Genomic DNA, 19,421 nt, shown 5'->3' with positions numbered 1-19,421 from the left:
GGAGGACATCTTGTGCAAAGCACTGCCCAGCACTCTCAGGGGCTATTTTGGAACCTGTGCTGAACCTTCTCCCCATTTGTAAAATACCTAGTGATGCTAACCAATATATCTGCTGTCCTGCTCTTAAGTTGAAGAATGTCGATCAGGGAAATGCGGTTTCCCCAAGGAGAAGGTCACATTTATTTTGCACTTTCCATGAAAGCTCCAGAGCCGAGAACGGCTTTCTGCAAGCATGCTGGAATAGAAATGGAAAGAGCCTCTGCTCTATCACAACCGCTGGGCAACATTTTACAAGGAATTTATCTGCTGGACCAGAAGAAGCTGTGGAAATTCCCCAAAGAGGACTCAAACTCTCATTATTGATTCGCTAGCAGTGAAAATTCCTAAGGTCTCAGTTCATCCCCTATGAAAAATAGCACCAGTCATGCCTGCACCTCACTATTCATTGTCAGAACAATATCTATTTTAATTAAATCTCTTAAAGTAGAATATGACACCCTTTGGGACATAGATTTAGCGTGAGACTGTTTATCAAGTGTAGATAATACTAATTGTTCCCATGGAGATTTATCTGCTATGCCAGTTACAGTATTAGGCTCTGGCCTCAGCATCCCATGTGCCTGAATGAGAGGAGAGAGGTGAACCTTGTTTATAAAAACACAAAGTTCTGAAGGGTAAGAATCTCTTTGGAGTGGCACGTTCAGAGACCTGGAGCTGACCCTCTTAGCTTCTGGCCTTGACTCATTGTGTGTTTGCAAGTCTGGGAATATTAATAGAAAGAAGGCACTGTTTGAGAAGTATCCTTTTAACACTCGTTTGCATGACTGCTCTTCAGCTAGCAAGTGGCTAACGCCATCTGCTCCTGTGTCATCTCAGGGTTACCCCGCAGCAGGGGCAGGCCCCCAGCCGCTGGCTGTGCGAGCAGCTGCAGCTCTGAGGCACACACGTTACGGCGTCGCCGTTACGCCTTTCCATCCTCGCTGCCCACCATCCTCACGCGACAGTAACGCTCCGAAGGTCGCACTGCCCTTCCCTGGGACTGTGCCGTCACAGGGACATGTGGGTTTCGTACACCAGAATAAGGCATCATGAAGCACATGAGTTTTTCAGCAGACAGCAAAATAACAGGAATTGTGAAGCTCCTTGCGGCCAGATGTCTGAACACTGATTCTAATGCATTCTACACCTGGGAAAGCTTTGAATACCACAAGGTCTTCACAAAAGCTTTGTCTGCTTCAGCTAAACTCTGCATGTTAACAAGTTTCTCTATTGATCATGGTAATTCAGCTTTAGGATTTAAGCACAGAGTTAGCAACGAGGAAGGGGAGCTGCTCACACACGGTGATGTGAGATGCTGCCCCCATTCCCCTGGCTGTGGCTCCCCCTCATCTCATGCAAGCCTTGTGTTTGCTCTCTAGGCACGGCACGTGCTCTGTGTGCTGGGATGAAAGGAAGGCACATTCCTCCCATCTTGGGCCCACCTCTGCTGCAGCAGATAGGTGCTGAAACTGGGTAAAAGATTATGCTTGGCTACATGATGTTAGTCTCACCTACTAAAGGAAAGATGCTGAAATGGGATCTGCAGAAATTTCCACCACGCTCTACCCTTTTACTCACATCAGTGATCTAGACTGGGGGACGGGCAAGGTGGGAGCAGACACTAGGCCATCAGTGCTATTCGAGGCCTAGTGGATGACACTACACTCAGAGCAGCACCAGAGAAAAGACAAAGCTAGCAATTCATGGAGAAAAGACAGAACCTGCAGTTCATGGAGAGTTTCCTCTGCACGGGCACGTCTCGTACTGCTCACAGCTGAAACACCTGGAATGAAAACGATGCTCTTCTCCTTCACTCCCTGCGATTAAGCATCTGCTCTGATGCTGTGAAGTAACTAATCCAAGAAACCCTGGTGTTTAAGACAGGACATGTTGCAGACAGAGTCATTCTTGGCTGGTTTTCAGATCACTGTGTCCTGGTAATCTCTCGTGTTTAAATCACATTTAAAGCTTTTCAAACATTAGGACTAGCTTGTGCAACCACTGCCATGGAGCTGCCACAGCCAGCCTCATGGGGAAGTCCCATCCACACAACCCCAGGTCTCAAGACATTTCAGAAAGCTGATGTGGGAACTAAGCACTGACCGGGACTGTGGGAACAACAACAGTAGCTCATGGCATCAGTAACTTGGGTGTCCAGACCAGTTTTCATTTCTCCTAGAAGAGGCACAGGGCAAGTAATTTGGTGGGCACTATCAAGGGATGAGCAGGTACTTAGCAAAGTTCCTTTGGCCATGACAGGTTTCTAGCTGGAGAAACAATTAATATATATGAAGGTTCCTGAAACACCGCCATTCTCAGACTGCGCTCTGCTTGGCACATGCCTTCACTGCTTGGCAGCTTCTGTAGGTACCAATGTTATTCACTTGTTTGTCACCTGAAGCAGCAAATGCCTGCTGGCTATTCCACAAAAGATAGGAAAAGAAATAAATGGCAAATAACCAAAAATCCAAAACCTACTGTCATAAGAAGAGTGAGAGGAGGGAAAGCAAGCAGCAGTGCGTTCTACTGTGTGTGTGGTTCATACATTGGTACGTCCAAGCAAGAGCAGCTACTTAATGTCTGCTTGGAGACCTGAGCTCAGGAGGAAGACCCCCAGGACAGTGAGGAACATGACCCTGGCCTCCTGTCTGATGGCTTCAAAACAGCAGCTGGCAGGTCTAACTGCCAAAGGAGGAGCAGCTCTCTGGCCCATACACACCACCCTTACCTTAAAAGGCACTGCAGATTTATAGGAGTCAGGCACTTCCCAGCTCAGCAGCACAGACGTTTTCATGACGGCATTGACGCGGAAGTTCTTAGCAAACACTGAAATGAAAAACAAGATCTTTGAGCACTGCAAGGCCAAGTCAGGAGGGAGACAGGCAGCAGATCAGCTCCAAGACTCTCTTTGTCTAACTGAGCAGCAGAGGTCAGAGAGTTCAGCTACAGCAGAGAAGTGAGAGATGAGGAGAAAAGTGCAGCAGCCTTTTACCAAGTCTCCAGTCTCCAGTGGAGTTGCCCTTTTTGACTATACTTTCCAGCATCACAGAAAGGAAGTTGTAGACTGAACTGTAGCCTTCCTCTCCCTCTCCCCCTGCACTCACACTCTCCTGGCCCTTTGCTATGATCAAAGAACAGTGGTGCACAGGTATTGGATCTGCAGATGATCCTACCCAGCTGTCTGCTCCAGTTCAAGCAAGAGCCTTTTATGCACAGATAAAACAGCGAAGCGTGCCTGTGAAGCGACAAAGGCAATTAAGCTACCACCAACACTCCTCCAACCGGCAACTTTAAGGAAACCTTCTTTGAGCCTCCCCTCACGGAACTACTCTTACACTAGGGAGTCGCACACTGCCTGTGTTCGTTAGTCAGAACAGAGGGGAGTGAAGCCTCAGGTACCAAAGCAAAGGTCCCTCTCCTGGAGCCAGACCTTGCTGGTGGGGCTGTCAGAGGGGAACTTACCTTGCTCAACAGGCATGGTCCGGGACTGGATGCTGGGGCTCAGCGGCCCAACTCCCTTATTGGTGCGGGCCCTCACTTTGATGTCGTAAGTGGTATCAGGCTTCAAATTGGTCAAAGTGATACTTGTGTCCTTGGTGATGTTAACCAGGTCCTGCTGGCTATTGATGTCCCTGTACACCACTGTGTAGTTGACAATCCTGCCGTTCCTTTCTGCTAAGACTGGGGGTTCCCACGCAACCTCTGTGGTGGAAGTGGTGAGCCCCACCACGCGCAGGTTCTGCGGGAAGCCACTTGGCACATCCTCTGCAGTAGTGATCTCCTTCTCAAACTCCTCTCCTGGGCCAGCTCTGTTCTTGGCAGACAGTTTGAACAGGTACGTGGCGCCCTTGTGCAGGTTCGTCACAGTGTAGTGATGGTCTCTCTTCCCGAAGTCTATTGTGTTCATCTTCTCTTCATCAAGACGTCTGTACTGCAGTCGGTAACCCAGCAGCTCCCCTACCATCTCCTTGGGTGGGTGCCACTGGATGAGGGCTGTGTTCATGGCTGTCGTGCTAATCATCATGGTGGGCTTCCCCGGGACTGCAACATAAACACACAATGACCATCTATAGCCTGGGAGAAGGGAGCGGAAGGACAGCTTCCGTGCTGCTCAGTTCGTGAGGATTGAGGAAAGTGGGAGAGTTCAGACAACAGGGTGAAGAGGACGACAGACAACTCACATGGATAGAGGCAGACTGACCCTAATCCGGTGGTGAGGGAAGCTGGAACCAGCCAGTTCTTGGCTGCCATTTTCCCAAGTTCTGCCATCTAAATGAGCAGTAAATTCAGCCATATCCAGCCCCAAATTCATACCCTGTTACAGGAAAGGTTTAAGGTACCTCAGTGCACCACATTATCTCAGAGATGATCTGAATCCCGTCCTCCCAATCAGTGTTCTTCAGCCAATTCAGCTAGTGCACAGCACCAGGCCACTCTGGCCCTGATGCACCGAATGACCACAGACACTCAGGAGCCCAAGTCCAGCACCCTCGTCTGTCTGGAGGCAGACAAATTTCATCCCGAGGCCTTGCAATTTTACCATCTGCAGAGGCAGCAAGCAGAGCTGGGCGGGCTGTTTGCAATCAGAATACGTTTTGGTTTAGCTGATGAGCAGATTGATGATGTCAGTGCCGATGGGAGAGGTGAACACAAGCGTTCCACAGGATTTTTGCTTATGCTGCACAAGTCAAGGGGCGTTGCCGTCACAAGTTAGGAACTGATGGCTTTAAATTGATGGTTTAATACCTTGATCTCCGTCAGTTAAAAAAAAGAAAGGATGCGTCTTCACTTCACATCAGCTCAGATTTGTAAACAAATCAACTGATAGGGAAGATAGAGTCAGAAGGATGGGGTGGCTGACACAAAAAAGCAAATGGGATTGCAGCCAAATGTAGTTAAATATCTTTGCACGGTTTTGAAACCTATTAGCCCGCAGATGAGCATGAGAGAAAACATAATGGACAGAATTATGCCCCATTTTTGCCATCAGAGGGCGATACCAACACTCCCCTTGGAGGTCAAGCCTGCAGATGAGCCAATCTCAAAGGCAGCTCTGGGGGTGGTTTGGTCGGTATTTAAGGATTACAATTAAATTTCCACTGCCAGTACCTTCCTTCCTGTGCTCACAGTACAATGTCTAACAGCAGCCAGTGCTAAGGGACAGATTATTTTCAAAGCTGATTCAAAATATTAACTTTAAATGTGTATCATAACATGAGAAGACCCGCTGTGGTTTACGGTGCAACACTGGGATGTTTAGGAAGCTTTTCCTGTTTATGGGACAGCTGTAGCAATTTGATGAACAGAGCATACATCATGGCAAGGCACAAGGGAGACAGCATTTGAGGCTGTGACAGTGGAAACTACCTCTGGAGCTCCCCATATGCAGCGTGGAGGAGATGGCAAGCTGTTCCTTGCTTAAAGCACCAGGAACAAAAGCTCTCAGTTTGCACAAGCTGCACTCCCATAATAACAAGCAACAAATACTGTTCCTATAGCTGTTGCGAGAAGCTGCAAGATTATCATTTGTAAGACAGGTCTAGAGAGTGGAAAATTGAGGACCAGATAATGGCAAGTTGTTGGTGCCAGCTCCAAGGACAGCTTTGACCACATCCAGAATAAGCACCCGATGAACTCCTGGGCGCCCGCTCCTGGACGAGGCTCCTGTATTGCACTGGGCACAGAGTACGAGTATATATTGAAACAGCAGACCCAGACTGGCTAGGATCACCAAGATCTAGTACTTGCATCATGTCTGCAGCACTTCTGTGGCAGAATTCCTGTTGGATTCCAGATTTTACTGCGGCTTTAGGGAGCAGCCAAGCTCAGCTATGTATGCCTGGGGAGGCAGCAGGAACGGCAGCTGGGAGGGAGCTTAGAAGCACCTCTGAGGGATCCTCCAACGCCAGGAGAGCCACCCCAGGCAGCACTAGAGTCACCCACGAAGCAATGGCACACGCTTGGCCAAGCCCTACTGTGCCTGAAATAATGTGAGGAAAAGCCTTGACTGCAAAGCTGAGGGAAGGCCTAGACTTGCAGGCTTCCTCTTCCCAGGTCTGTAGACTATGCAGATGGGCTCAGACTAGACAGCTCTATTGCTCTCTCATGGACCCTGGCAATGTCTGTCCATCTCTTAGCTGTGCTTTGCTCAGGTGATCCAGCAGCAAAAGCCTCTAAATAAGGGCTAGAGATCACAAGAGTATATATACCTCTGCAGCACCTCCAACCCCATCACTTCTTCCTGCATCGCTGTGTTGGCCATGCTCCCCATGCACCTCTTGGGAGCTTTCATCACCATCCTTAAGAGGCTGCCGTGTCTGCTCCCCACACTCACCTGCCCCTGTGGTGGTGATGACTTTCGGCTTGCTGCGGGCACCGTCTCCTTTGGTGGTGTAGGCAGCAACAGTGACCGAGTAGGTGGTTTCTGGCAGCAGGCCTCCAATGACCGTCTCCTGGGAGCGCACCCACAACGTGGAGAGGGGGCAAATGAGAACAGCAAAAACTCGTTATCACAGTGAGCAAAAGGAGGGCACTGGGGTCAATGTCTCCAACAGCAACACATGGACACACTGGCTCACACTCATGCATCACACCCAGCCCCATGGGTCTCGCCAGGCTGGCTCTTGTGCAGAGCTGGTAAATGACAACTGTTGTCATTCCAACATTCACCTACTTCCAAGCCACCAGCACTATGCATCAGCAGCTCTCAGCAGCAGGGCCAGGAAAGGGCAGAGAAGTCACTGCCACCCCAGGAGCCCCCACACTCCTCGCCCCTGGATGCTGATGCTGCCCTGGAGAGGGTCCTGTGTGAGGCCAGAGCCACCTCGGGGATGGAGCCACCCACCACAGCAAGCCTGAGAAAAAGGACTGTGGCACAGCCACAGCTGTGAACCACAGCAAAAGCGGGTTCAGCTGGCTGCGGGACCCCTTGGGGGCTCATCTGGGGATTTTTAAAGGCCGGCCTGAAGCCGAGCTGGCTCTTACAGCAAAGCTGCCGGGAGTTCAAGCTTGGCTCCCGAGAGCCACATGGGGGCAGAGCCGCCGGGCAGCGCCCGCCTCAGCGCAAGGTGAGGCAGGACGTGGAGGGGAAAGGGCTGCGCTGTGTGAGGTCGGGCGGGAGGACGGCTCCGGGCACTGAGCGAACACCCTTGCATGCCCTGACTTCCTCGGGCAGGAGGAGGGCACAGCTCCTCCTTTAATCTGAGATCAAAGCCGGGGCTCTCGCTCCTCCCTCCTGGCCTCCAGCAGCAACGCGGCTCCTGCCGAGCCCCAGCTGGCCGGGCTTGCCCAGGGCGAAGCGTGGGGAGCAGAGCAGCTCGTGGCACCTCTGCAGGCTGTGCGCTCATCTGCAGGTGCTGACCGGGGCTGGGAGCCACCAGCACTGACAACTAGCACCAGAGATGGTGCTGGGCAGGAAAGGAGCTGGACATGAGCTGGGATGGCTGAGGACAGGCAGCACTTTCAAGAGACGGCTCCTGGGGCTGGACACTTTCCTGGGACGGGGGTCCCGGCCAGCGGGGGAGATGCTCGGGGCCCTCTGCGGTTGTTCTCCAGCACAGCCACTCTCCCAACAGGCGCTCACAAACACCCACACCAGTAATGCTGCCGATTTCCAGGCGGTGCTGCTGGTTCAGGTTACCTGCCCAGGCTTACTCATCAAAATCACCCTTGTTACCATTGCGTAACCAGCCAGCACAGAGAAAAATCAACAAGCACCAACAAGAACCCCGCCAAAATCACCGTGTGAACCAGAGTCCAATCCCACCTCCGCCCCTGCAGCAGATCGTGAGTGCGGGTGAGTGGACGCGCAGTCCGATCGGTGCCAACGGCCCCGCAGGGAAGCACTCACACAAAACCTGCAGACTCTGAACATCCCAAGAGAATTCACTCCGCCCAAATCCATGCAAAGAGAAATTCTCACGCAAAAGCATGCCACCGGGAGCAAAGCGAGCGAGCGGGGAGGAGGGAGAGAGACGACGGGTGGATGAAAGAAGGTCTGATTGCATAATGTAAACACAGTGCTGTCATGACAAAGCCACTCCGAGCGAGACTGCTCCGGATAAAGCAGGAGGAAAAACGCGTCGTGCTGGGGAAGCTCACAGTAGGGCATGTAATTGAATTGCTGACTCTAAAAAGGTCATTTCCTAGTTTGTTCCTCCAAATTTATATTTCAAAATTATGTGGGAGAAATTGGATTTAACTGTTTAAATGTGATTGTTTTCTTATTACTATCTGTGTTTCAGCCAAAGGTCACGGTTGAGAGTGTAGGCTATTTTTCATGACTAGGATCAATGAGGTTTAAAGATTATATACCTAATTTTACCATGTAACTCTGTGGACCAACTATTGCAGAAGGTAGGATGCCCCTCCCGAGTCGATCACTTGAACCTGCCTAAAACTGTACTGCAACAAGCTGGAAATACAGATTATAGGAAATGTCAATTGCTTTTCTGCATTTAGTAGCAATCTAAATGCCAATTTTCTCTGGATTTGCTGCTGGTGGAAGGTTCCACAATGTAACTCTCCAGCCTCATTAAGGGAGTGAAAGGGATGTTTTGACAGCACTATGTCTACAAAATTCACAAATCGATTTACCAAACCCCTCTTTTCCAACCTGGAATACACACAAGTGGTACTTACATGGTCGACGGAGTCCTCAGCTCTCCACTGATGGGGGAGAAAGGAAGGAGGAGAGAAAAATGGAGACACAGAAATTTAAGGGGCAACGTGTAGGAAGGGGGTGACAACGACAACAGCAAGGGTTAGCAGGACTGGGTGGGGGGATTATAACACTTATGCACAGAAGGTCGCTTGGCACAGGCTGTACCAAGGGAAGAAATGGGATACAGAGCAATTTTCTACATGCCGCTAGCCTGCGCAGTAGGTCTGCGATCATTCACACAAGCAGGGGCAAGGAGCTTCCCTCTCACACGGAGGGAGAGGTCACTCCTGCTAACTCTGCAGTCCTTCCTCTAGCTGGTTCTGTTCACACCTCTCTGCTTGTTCCATGAGCAAGAGCGAGAAGGAGGCAGCTTGCGCAGACACGAGCGTGGTGCTGACACTGCTGGGCTGCCCAGACAGCATCTTCCTTAGATGCTCCCTACTGCTGCCCAGCAAGAGACAGCAATTGCCATGGAGTTTGCAGCCCAGTTTCTGCTCTCTGTCCTAGTGATCCCCCGGCCAACGTCTCTTGCTGAGAACCAAAGACACCAACGCTCCAGATCCAGAGATGTGTGTGTGAATGGAAGCACTGATAGGACATTTACAGAGCTTCTACTTCCCAAACCATATGCAAGAAAGCACCTTGGGAACCTCAAAAAAACCTGAGCAGCAAGTGCCACCTCTTGGAAACCCCATGGAAGACAGGCCGAGATCTTGTGTAGAGCTAAGAGCTAAGCTGTTCCACTCGAACACTGCTGCACTGCTTGGAACGAGGGTTGCACTCGGTGAGGAAATAGCTTCTCACTCCTCATTACACAACACCAAGAAGACAAACACAAGCGCTCATTTGGCAAAAGCAGCCCTGGCAAGAAAGACTTCTACATAAAAATGTTCCCAGAACTAGACCACATGGGATGGCAGCCATGGTAGCTCAGTTAGGATTCTAGAGAGGGATTGTGGTGGCTTCTGATCCCTGCCGAATGATCCTGGGCTTCTAAGGCACCAAAACTGTATTGGGTGGTGAGGCTTCAGCAGAGCTTGGCTGCTACCATGCACGCCAGTAACGCGGTCTTTGGGGATGATGCACAAAGGGGAAGTCTGCAGATATCAAACTCAGTCAAGGTAATGCATTACATCCCAGGTTACTAAATCTGCCTGGAGGGAGCACCGGTCAACGGGTTCAAGCACAGAGATGAAAGTGGAAGATAGGCAGCACTGCTCCTGCCTGTCCGTGTAAGCCTTGCCAAGCTCCCGAGCCTGCGCTGCCAGCTGGGAGATGGTGCTCAGATACCCGCTTCCTCGGGACACTGCAAAGCCCAGCAAATGCTGGCAAAGAGCCTGGGAACCTGCAAAGGCAGTGGAAGTACTGAATAATGTTAAAGCTACAGGTTGCCTTTTGTACCAGGCAGTTTGAGGTGGCTTTCACAGCCGGGACATTATCACAGTGGCTAAGTACTCTCTTCAGCAGTAAAATATGTGGCATATCTTCAAAATATTTACTAATTTAACCGCTAAATTCAGAAAGAATCAACTATTGGAGAAATGTTCCTCTAAGATTTTATTACAGTTCACTTATTTGATGCCATTAGACTGCTGTAGAATTATCCCCCTAAACCATCTTAAAATTTAATTTAGTGAAGAGGTCAAGTTGTCCCTAGAGTCTTCATATAAAGCCAAGGCTCTGACTAAGTGTTATGGTTGCCACCTCCGCACACACTCCCGGGTGATACCTCCAGTGTTGTGCGCTCTGCTAAGTCCACCTCATTCTCTTCACTCAGGTCATGTCCCACCTGCACCGGCCAGACCACGCTATGGTCAAGAGCTGTAAGCTCTGCTGATGTAAATGGTGACAAAGTCTCGCTACAGGAAGGCAACAGGCCTGGCAGCACTTTCTTCTAGGCGCTCACTCCCGTTTCCACACCACCACGTCCCTGGTGGATGGGGCTACGCGGGCAGCACCACCCCAAACGCTGCCCAGATGAGAAGAGCAGCTGCAGGAGCAGGAGCTGACACCCTGCTGCAACCAACAGCTGAGCAGGCCTGGGCTCAGGATGCATCTGGCAGCCTCTCACACCACGGTACAGTGTTTATCATGCACGAAGATTTTACTGTAGATGTTTAATGTTCAGATTACATTTGCTCTTACGTTTTCAGTGGACTTGAATCTTGTATCCGATCAGTGTTCAAAGAAACCTCTTGAAATTTCTGTTGTAGGAATCACATAGAAAAGCTAGACCTGGATAAATACCCTGATATAAATTCAGTTTGATTATGAAAATATCATCTGCAGATAAAAACATTTCCTTCCTAACCTATCTCAATGGCTTAAGTATTTAAGTTTGGTCAGTAAGATAAATTGATCTGAAAGGCCCAATAGCTGTCATAAAAAGAATTCAGACAGGCCTGTGTGCATGAGGCAAGATGGCAGAGGAAAGTGCTAAAGCTAACTGTGTATTTATGGCAGCTGCAATGCCTTTACAACGTTTCATTTTGCACTTCAACACTGCACAGCGTAGTCATGTCACACCAGGGAATGGCAGTTTTCCCTGACCACAGCCCTTGCAAAAGAGAGACTCAAGCCCTCCCCAACACTCCCAGCTGAGGAAACTGGATTTGGGGGTTCTTGCAGATCCTTTCTCTCTCTGCTCCAGTGACTATGGAGCAGCAGTGAAACTCCACATACACACACAGTCCTCAGCTCATGGGATGCGGAGAAGTCTGAGGGCCCCAGAACTTCACCTCAGTGAAGTTCACTTCACCTGTTGGCTGATGCCTCTCGGTTTTGTTCCATCCATGAAGTAGGGTGCACCTCATCTCCATGCCAAGCTCTGACCTAAGCGAGTACAAGCAGGAGGAATCATCTCAAGCAGGATTCAGGTAACATCCCTCATCATCACCCAGCAAAGAGGGAGGCTGTAAATTCCTGTATATTCTTATGCCTGGAGTGGGCACCAGCCAGAGAGAAGGGTATCATTCTGTGATCTGCTTCCTTGTCTTCTTTGATCTCAATCCAAGAGCTTCAAGTGTTCGCTGTTAATCATTCCTGCTCTTCCAGAGCAAGTGGATGGGACATGCATTCAAATAACCTGCATGCTGGATGGAGAAATGCTGGCTGCAAAGACCAAAGAGCCTTCCTGGGAGCATGAGGCCCTTCTCATGGGGAGCAAACCCCTCCACAGTTCAGTTTGCAGAGCAGAAGGTGGCAGGAGTCCTCTCCATGCAGCAGGACTGCCTCGTGCTGCGCAGCAGCACTCACCCCTGCCACGTTCCCAGAGCAGAGCACACGGGTCGCGTCTTCACAGCCACGCAGGATGGCTGAGGGCAGGAGCAGTTGTTCACACCACAGAGCAATGCTGCAAAGAGGCCCCTGATCCCCAGTCCAGGCCAAGGCCCAGCTGGGAGCTTCTGCTGTGCCCCACAGCGCCGCTCGCCCCGCTCCTTCGGGCCTGGCCCTGGTACGGGACATGAGGACACGGCCGAGAGACGGTGCCAGTGGCGGCTGCTCCTTCACAGAGGCTCAGCCATGAGCCCTTAGTGATGCCCCGCACTCGCCCGTCCGCCAGCAGGAGATGAGGGCTCAGGCTGGAAGCCCAGAGGAGCCTCAGGCAGGCCATCAGTCACAGGTGCAGCCTCGGCGAGGAGGGACAGGCCTCGGCTCCACTGCGGGGCCTTCCTAACAACGGATTATTCTGCCTAGACAGGAGGCTGCAAATAAAATGTCATCTCCCCAGCGCCAAGGTCCCCACATCAGTGCTGATGTTTCAGTCCTTTCTGCTCAAATGGTTTTAAAACCTTAGAATCTGTATTATCTGCATAGCTAACATCTCCATTCCCCTTTCTTCTTCCTTTCATCTTCCGTTTGCTCTCTCTGTATTTCTCATCTTCAATCAGCAGAAATCACAAGTCAGCTTCAATACCAGAGTCTTCATACCATCTGCAGGACACAGATTATGTGGCACATTCCTCCTCAAAATCAGCAGACAGCCCGTCTGCGCAGGAGGAGGGGCTCTGCCTACATGCCCAGAGAAGGATTCCTGCTCCTACCCCAGACATTCAATCAGTTTAATTCTCTCCTTGTGCACCAGTATAAATGTTTACGAATGTTTACGAGTGCTGAAGAGGACTGATGGGGCTATATTCTGGCTGTCTCCATTCTGTGACCTTCAGGGACAGGTGTTCCAGCGAATCTTTTTGATTTCTTCCATAGAAAATAACTCTTCCCAGTCTACTTGTTAAAGTTGGAACTGGCTGTTTGCAAAGACACGCACTGCTGTTCTGAGCGATGGCAGCTCTCTCAGGGTCCTTCAGCTTGTGGAGCACATGCATTTCATCACACGCAGAGGTCATGCCTGGCTTCTCGCTCTTTGGGGAAATAAAGATCTCTTCTGCCAAGCTGGTGAAACCTCTTCCCTGCAGGGTCATCATTAGTTTATCCCTAGAGCGACATGGCTCCTTCAGAGTAGTCACTCCTCTACAACAACCTTACGGCCTTCACTTCCAGCCAGGAATTATAGCACATGAGCTCAGCATGGTACGTGCCAGAAAAAAGAATAGCATAGCAAACAACTTTCCCACATAAATTCACCAAATATGAAAGACCAGTAAGTGGTCTGACAGGCCAGGAAACTTCAAGCAATTTGTCTGCTTGATCACAGCTGCACATATTCAAAATAACGCAAAATCCAGCACTTCCTGAGAAGTTTCTGGCTCTGGTATTCTCATTCCTGCACATTAGCACGGGGTTTTGCTCTCTGAAACATATGAGTAAGGAGTGAAAGCAGAACCAGCTGGGCAAGCATAAAATATTTGAAAATACCAACAAGAACAACGTTGCCAACTTCGCCCACCTACACTTGGGACCAAACCATTAACTCCAAACTTCCGCTAAACAATTCAACATCAGTTGTTCAAACAACACGGAAGATTATATCATCCTGAAATAAGAAAAGGACAGTAAGCAGCTCTTCTAGCAATTAAAATAAAGCAACGTCTGAAACATCAACCCAGAGGTGATCCTGATAACACTGCAAGGACTCTCAAAGCATTTCCTCTCTTTAAAGTTCTCCCCTTCCACATTATTACTGCATTTTGGCCTTCAGAATATGAATGCGGAGTAAAGCCGCCTCTGTGCGCTGCACTCCCCACTGACAAACGGATAAATGATTCACAGCTGCGTTCAGGACACAGATCAATTAATTGTTGCAGCTCTCCAGTATTTATATTGGGCATCATTCAAGCAGGCCAGCTCTGCATCGATTACCAACACCAGCAGATCCTGTGCTTCATTTATACGATTATCTTCGTTGAGAACAGCACGGGTCATCCAAGATGAAAGACCCTTGCTCCAAAGAAGAGTTTTATCTTATCAAGGAAGTGTTAACAAAAACTTCTCTTGACTCTGGGAAAGTCACCCTAGAGGAGGCAACTACCCTTTTCCAGGCTGAGCAGAGCCCATAAGCCAGCCTGGAGCACCATGTGGGAGCAGGGCTCAGGTCATGGCCGGAGAGGTATCCAGGTGATTGCACAAAGCATGAGCAGCTTTTGGTGGCATCAGGACTGCAGAGGGCAAAATCATTTACAGGCAGCGTGGACCTGTGCCTCCTGTCTCCTTTGTTCATTTTCTTCCAGATTTGATTAGCTTCATCCACTGCAGGGCTTCAAAAGGTAAACACAAGGTCAAGTCTCGGCCTTGCGAAAACAGAAGTGAGAAGGGGCTTTGCGAGGCACGAGAAGGCTGCCCTGCTTGCAGGGCTGCGGCAGTGCCCGGGGCTGGGCCCCAGGGCAGGCGTCCCGTGAGCTCTGCTGAGCCACAGGTCTGCCCTCAACGTAACCAGCAGCACCAAGGAGCAGACACAAAAGCTTGCCTAAAACTCTCCAAAGGGCTACAGACTGCCTGGCAAAACACACAGAGAAGGTGCCAGGACCTGCTTCCTCCAGGCAAGTGCACCAGGGTCCCAAAGAGAGATCCCTGCTGGGCAAGGGCTCATTCCCCCTGCACTTGCAAGAGATGGGGCAGGTAGGGAGGAGCACGCATGGCAGAAGAGGTGAGAGAGAAACATCACTTAGCATTTCACCTTTCCTATAGCACTCCTTTCCTGATCACACTTGCTGCGAGTTTGTAAGCCACAGCGCTGCTTGGGGATGAACAGTCCCCTTGCTCGGCAGGGCCTTGGCCACATCCCACGCCCTTCCAAGCCCTGATGGTGCCGCAAGGGGAAGAGAAGTACTGGGACCAGCGAGCCCAGCCGTGGTGGAGCGGCCACCCGCCATGCCCGCGGTCCCCCTGCTGTACCTGCGCCTCCGACAGCATGACGTCCTTGATCACGGGCTGCCCTCTCGGCTCGTTGTTCTCCAGCTTCACGTACGTCACCTGGTATCCCCGGATCTGCCCGTGCTGCTTGTTGGAGATGGGCAGCTTCCAGCTGACCCGGATGGCAGTCGAATTCACAGACTCGACCTCCACCTTTCGTGGTGGGGCACTGGGCACTGCAACACACACGGGACGGACACTTAACAGCAGGCACCGTGCGGCTGCCGCCAGCTAATTCTCACTCCTTCGCTACCTCCCCTCCGCCTCACCGCGAGGAGGGCCCTGCCAGCCAGCACGGTCACACTGCAGTGACCGGTGCGACCGCAGCCCCAGCCTCCAAGCGCTGCTGGTGCTCTCAGTGGGAGGGAACAGGGCTGTGATACCCAGAGCACCCTGGCAAGGGCGGCTGTGCTGGGGCAGACCCCAGGTCCATCCCTCTCCCTTGCCTCCAGCAACGGACAGCAGCAGCAGGAATGTAAGAACAGCAACAGGCATGTCACAGGAATTAGACATAGGGAGGGCAGCTGTGGGCTCCCCACGGGTACTCTCGCAGCTTCCAGCCGCTCAGAGCATCCCTCTCTGCACTCTCCTTGCAGCTCCCGCTCAGCCACCAGCGCTGCCCCAGGCACAGGACCGGCACGCCGAGCCGGCCTCGCAGCAAGCCCTGCGTAGCTGCCACCGTGACAGCGAGAGGTTAATGAGCAGGAAAAGCACCATCCCAAAACAATAACGCAGAGCTCGGGGACAGCAGTCACTGAACTCAGCCAGATAAAGGGGCCCGTGGGGATTGTGACAGCTCTGGGGACTGTATTTCATGCACGGCTAGCTGAATGCTTTTTGATAATAAAATGAAAAATTACACTGCCCTGAAAATATCAATTTTCTTGCAAGGTGAGGCCCTTTTAAAAATGTATTTATACCCTATTTACCATTTGGAAAAATTACATCCTTATTACTTTTTGCTCTTGCATTGACTGTGACAAAAATGTCAATGCTAAAAAATTAGCCTCTCTGCTGCTCCTGGAAAGTGCTCCCTGCCGAGGACACTGCCCACGTGAGTGCCAAGTACCCGAGTGAAGGACCTGGGCTCCATTCTAGCACCTTTGCTGCGAGTCTCCCTGTCACTCTCCACTGCTGGGAAATTCCAGGGGTTTGGAAGCCCCATGTGCCTCAGTTGTCAACATAACAAGAAATAACCAGGATTAGATAATTAGGGATGGATAGCTGACATGCAGATATAATGAATATTGCTGTTTCAACCAACTAGAGGGGAAGAAACAGCTACCCAGCAGGTAAGCACAGTTTTTAAGCCACAGGGCAATTCATTATTTTCCCCAGATGTCCTTCTTAATTGTAGATAATTAAATAAAATGGAGAAAGGAGGAACAGAGCATTTTAGCACTGTGAGGCCAACTCAAGGTATGGGAATAGAGGAGGCTGCGCTTGAATAGCTACCGCCTTCTGTCTGCAGCAGCCCACACTGTAATCCAAATCACTGAGTACAGTGACCTTGGACAAGCCACAGGCCTTTCCTGCCCTGGCAAGGCACTGCCCACATGCGCTAATGGGAGTCTCAGCAAAAGGCACCATCCTCCCCGAGAAGCAGAGACCTCCTGTCAGGCTCTGCTGGCAGGAGGCCGTGGGAGGTCTGGGCAGGACCCAGTGCACGGAGGCCACAGGGACATTAAAAGAGGCCAACGTGAGCATCCCTGACCACAGTGTTTCCAGGATCACTGCACTCCTGCAACAGGGGAAATTATCCCATTGTGGGGAGGTAAGTGCTGCATCTGAGACCCAAGAGGGAAAGTTCAATTTGTTTTCAGATCTCAGTTCAGCATTTCTTGTTCCTTCCTTGTGGATATCTACCAAGCATCAGCATCTTGGAGGGATATGAAATCATTTCTGACAGCTGAGCTGGAATGTCCAACTGCGGTGCCCTAAAACTAACCGAGAGAGCTTGCTGCGACATTTCTAGGGTAGCAGCTTCCCCTGGGCTATGACTCTGCTGAACAAGAACTGAAGCCAACAATACAGGCAGCAGGACACACACAGATGTGTTCGCAAGGCCAGGAATGCAGTCAGCGAGCATTCCCAGACACCACTTCCAGAGCCACAGAGACATGGGGGACAGTGGCAGCTCATTTAGTGAAACTGCGACATGTCTGGTTTCAATTTGCTACGCTGACTGGGCAATGCAGAGATCTCCTTTCTTTGCCTGGATGCTGCATCTCTTTCTCCTCCCATTAAAATCTGCAGCTTCTGAGGTCAGCATGAAGCCCTGGAAGTTCCTACCGTCACCCAGAGCTCTGGCACTTTCAAAGGAGACAGCTTAAGTCATGATGACATAACTGACAGCCCTGCTAATACAAAGCAATTTCTCTTTAAAGCTGTCGTATCCAGTAAAGTGTTCTGTACATTCGATATTCTGACTCCTGAGTGGAAGAACAGATTTATATAAGCTGTGGCTTGCCTGGAAGCCAGGGCGGGAAGCAGCTTTCCCGCGATATCTACAAGTTTCAGATGGATTTCATTTCCCCTCTTTAGTTTGCAGGATTTCAGGTCAAAAAGCAAACTTTAAATCCTGATCTTACAATGTGAGATGAGCTTTTGGCTGGGAGGACTCCCATCACCTTCAGTAAAAGGGAAACTACCCCCATAAAACACTAGAAAGGCAGAACAGGGAAGTCCTGTAATGTCTCCTCATGCACGTGGGAAGCACTAATCACATACACAGGACCCTGACCAATGGCCTCCAGGCAAGACACCACATGAGAGCAAGGGCCACCAGAGCAATTCCTCCCACCCCAGCCCAGAGCAAGTGTGGAGACCCACTCTCTGCAGCTGCTGGCCAAACCGCTGCTTCAGGCAGCCCCTGGTCCTGCTTGAAAAGCACTTCCAGCACCAATAACCCCAACTGCCTTCCCACTTGCCAGCAGCTCAACTAGGAGAGTCCTGATTCCCCAAAGGCAGTAGCTGCAGGAGCTGTTTGGTGACACCTACCATCCTCATCGGTGCGCACGTGCACGGGGGTGCTCTCCGGTCCTGGCCCCACATCGGTGTGAGCCCTTACCCACACCTTGTACTCGGTCCATTTCTCCAGGTCCTTGATCTCCCAGCTGGAGTGCTCCCGTCCAATGCCATCCACCACATGCTTGGTGCTGTCCTCTCCTTCCACCGCCTGGTACGCAATGGAGTACTGCGTGATGACTCCATTGCGGCTCTGCGCAGGCGGTGGCACCCAACTTACCCGGATGGTAGTGGAGCTGGTGCTTATACACTCGACTTCTTGGGGTGGGGCGGAGGGGGCTGGGGATAAATAAATGAAGTGGGGAGATGAAGGGAAATGAGTGGAAGGAGAAACCAAAATGCACAGGGAACTCTTACCCAGCCAACTGAGCACTGAACCTATGTATGGCAACGCAGCCAGTGGCTTCCTGGACAGCCACCTGCCTTCCTTACAAATCAAAGATGGCATTAAGGGCAATTTATGTTTGAAAACCTGACGAACAACATGGAGATACAAGCGCTGCTTTGCATCAGAGAACACCTCTTCCCAAAGCAGCTTGAGATGCTCACTTCACCAAGCACAACAAATTGACAGTAGGGAAAGGGAAAGAAAGAGCGAGAGAGCGAGAGAGAGAGGAGGAGACTGGTAGGGAGAAGGAAGATGCTTACAGTGAAGATCTGAAACAGATGGAAACCAGAAGAGATAGCAAGATACCAGAAGGCAAGAGTGGCAGAAGGGGAAGCTCGCACACCAGACTGCATGAAGGCTTGCAAGAGCCCGCTCCTAGACAAGTGGAGGAAACAGCAGAGGGCTGTGACAGTGAGTGACTGAGGTTGGCTGCAGGGCATCTAGGGAGGGTTTGAAACTGTGACCGTCATCTGTGAGCAGCACCCAGCCTCAGGTTAGTGGGGACTGCTGGCAGGACACCAAGAAAAGAGGAGCTACGCTCCGATGTTTCTCAAGAGCGCAGAAGGAGGGAAGGAGCCCAGCTGGTCGGGGAAGACACACAGCAGTGGTGCCTCTCAGGGTGCCTGCGCAGAAGGTGAGAGCCCTGAGCAGAGAGGCCAGGGCGGCTCTGCTGGAGAAGCGCACACAGTCGCTCTGAGGCCACGAAGCAGCCAGACCACGTGATAAGTGAGCAGGAGGCACCTTGCTTTGCTGGGGCAGGTGAAAGAATTCTGGCTTCCATTGCTGACTGCAAACGGAAAATAAACAAGGCAGGAAAAGACACTGCTGCACTTCCCCATGCAGCAGGCCTCGAAGCCATCAGCGTACCAGAGCCAGCCTTGCAGGGGACACAGGCAGCGGGACAAGCTTGCCTGCTCACTGCCTGTGTGAAGGCTTATGCGACGGTGAGCACGGTCTACATCATCCCAGGCGGCAGCAGGGGGCTGAGAAAATGAA

General features: G+C 51.1%; 1 protein-coding gene across 1 annotated transcript in view; it reads right to left on the bottom strand.

The window, feature by feature from the left end:
- PTPRF (protein tyrosine phosphatase receptor type F) overlaps positions 1-19,421 on the bottom strand; it is a 272,958-nt gene that overhangs the window by 43,160 nt on the left and 210,377 nt on the right. Inside the window, 6 exon segments of the mRNA XM_088526108.1 lie at positions 2,768-2,865; positions 3,502-4,080; positions 6,374-6,491; positions 8,680-8,706; positions 14,993-15,186; positions 18,011-18,316. Of these exon segments, the coding sequence (XP_088382234.1) occupies positions 2,768-2,865; positions 3,502-4,080; positions 6,374-6,491; positions 8,680-8,706; positions 14,993-15,186; positions 18,011-18,316 (1,322 nt within the window).

Source organism: Tinamus guttatus, unplaced genomic scaffold, assembly GCF_059628265.1.
Source record: "Tinamus guttatus ecotype Peru unplaced genomic scaffold, ASM5962826v1 Tinamus_guttatus_pri_ptg000242l, whole genome shotgun sequence".
Lineage (NCBI taxonomy): Eukaryota > Metazoa > Chordata > Aves > Tinamiformes > Tinamidae > Tinamus > Tinamus guttatus.
Note: the sequence above shows the minus strand (reverse complement) of the source record. Positions and strands in the feature narration are given on the sequence as shown.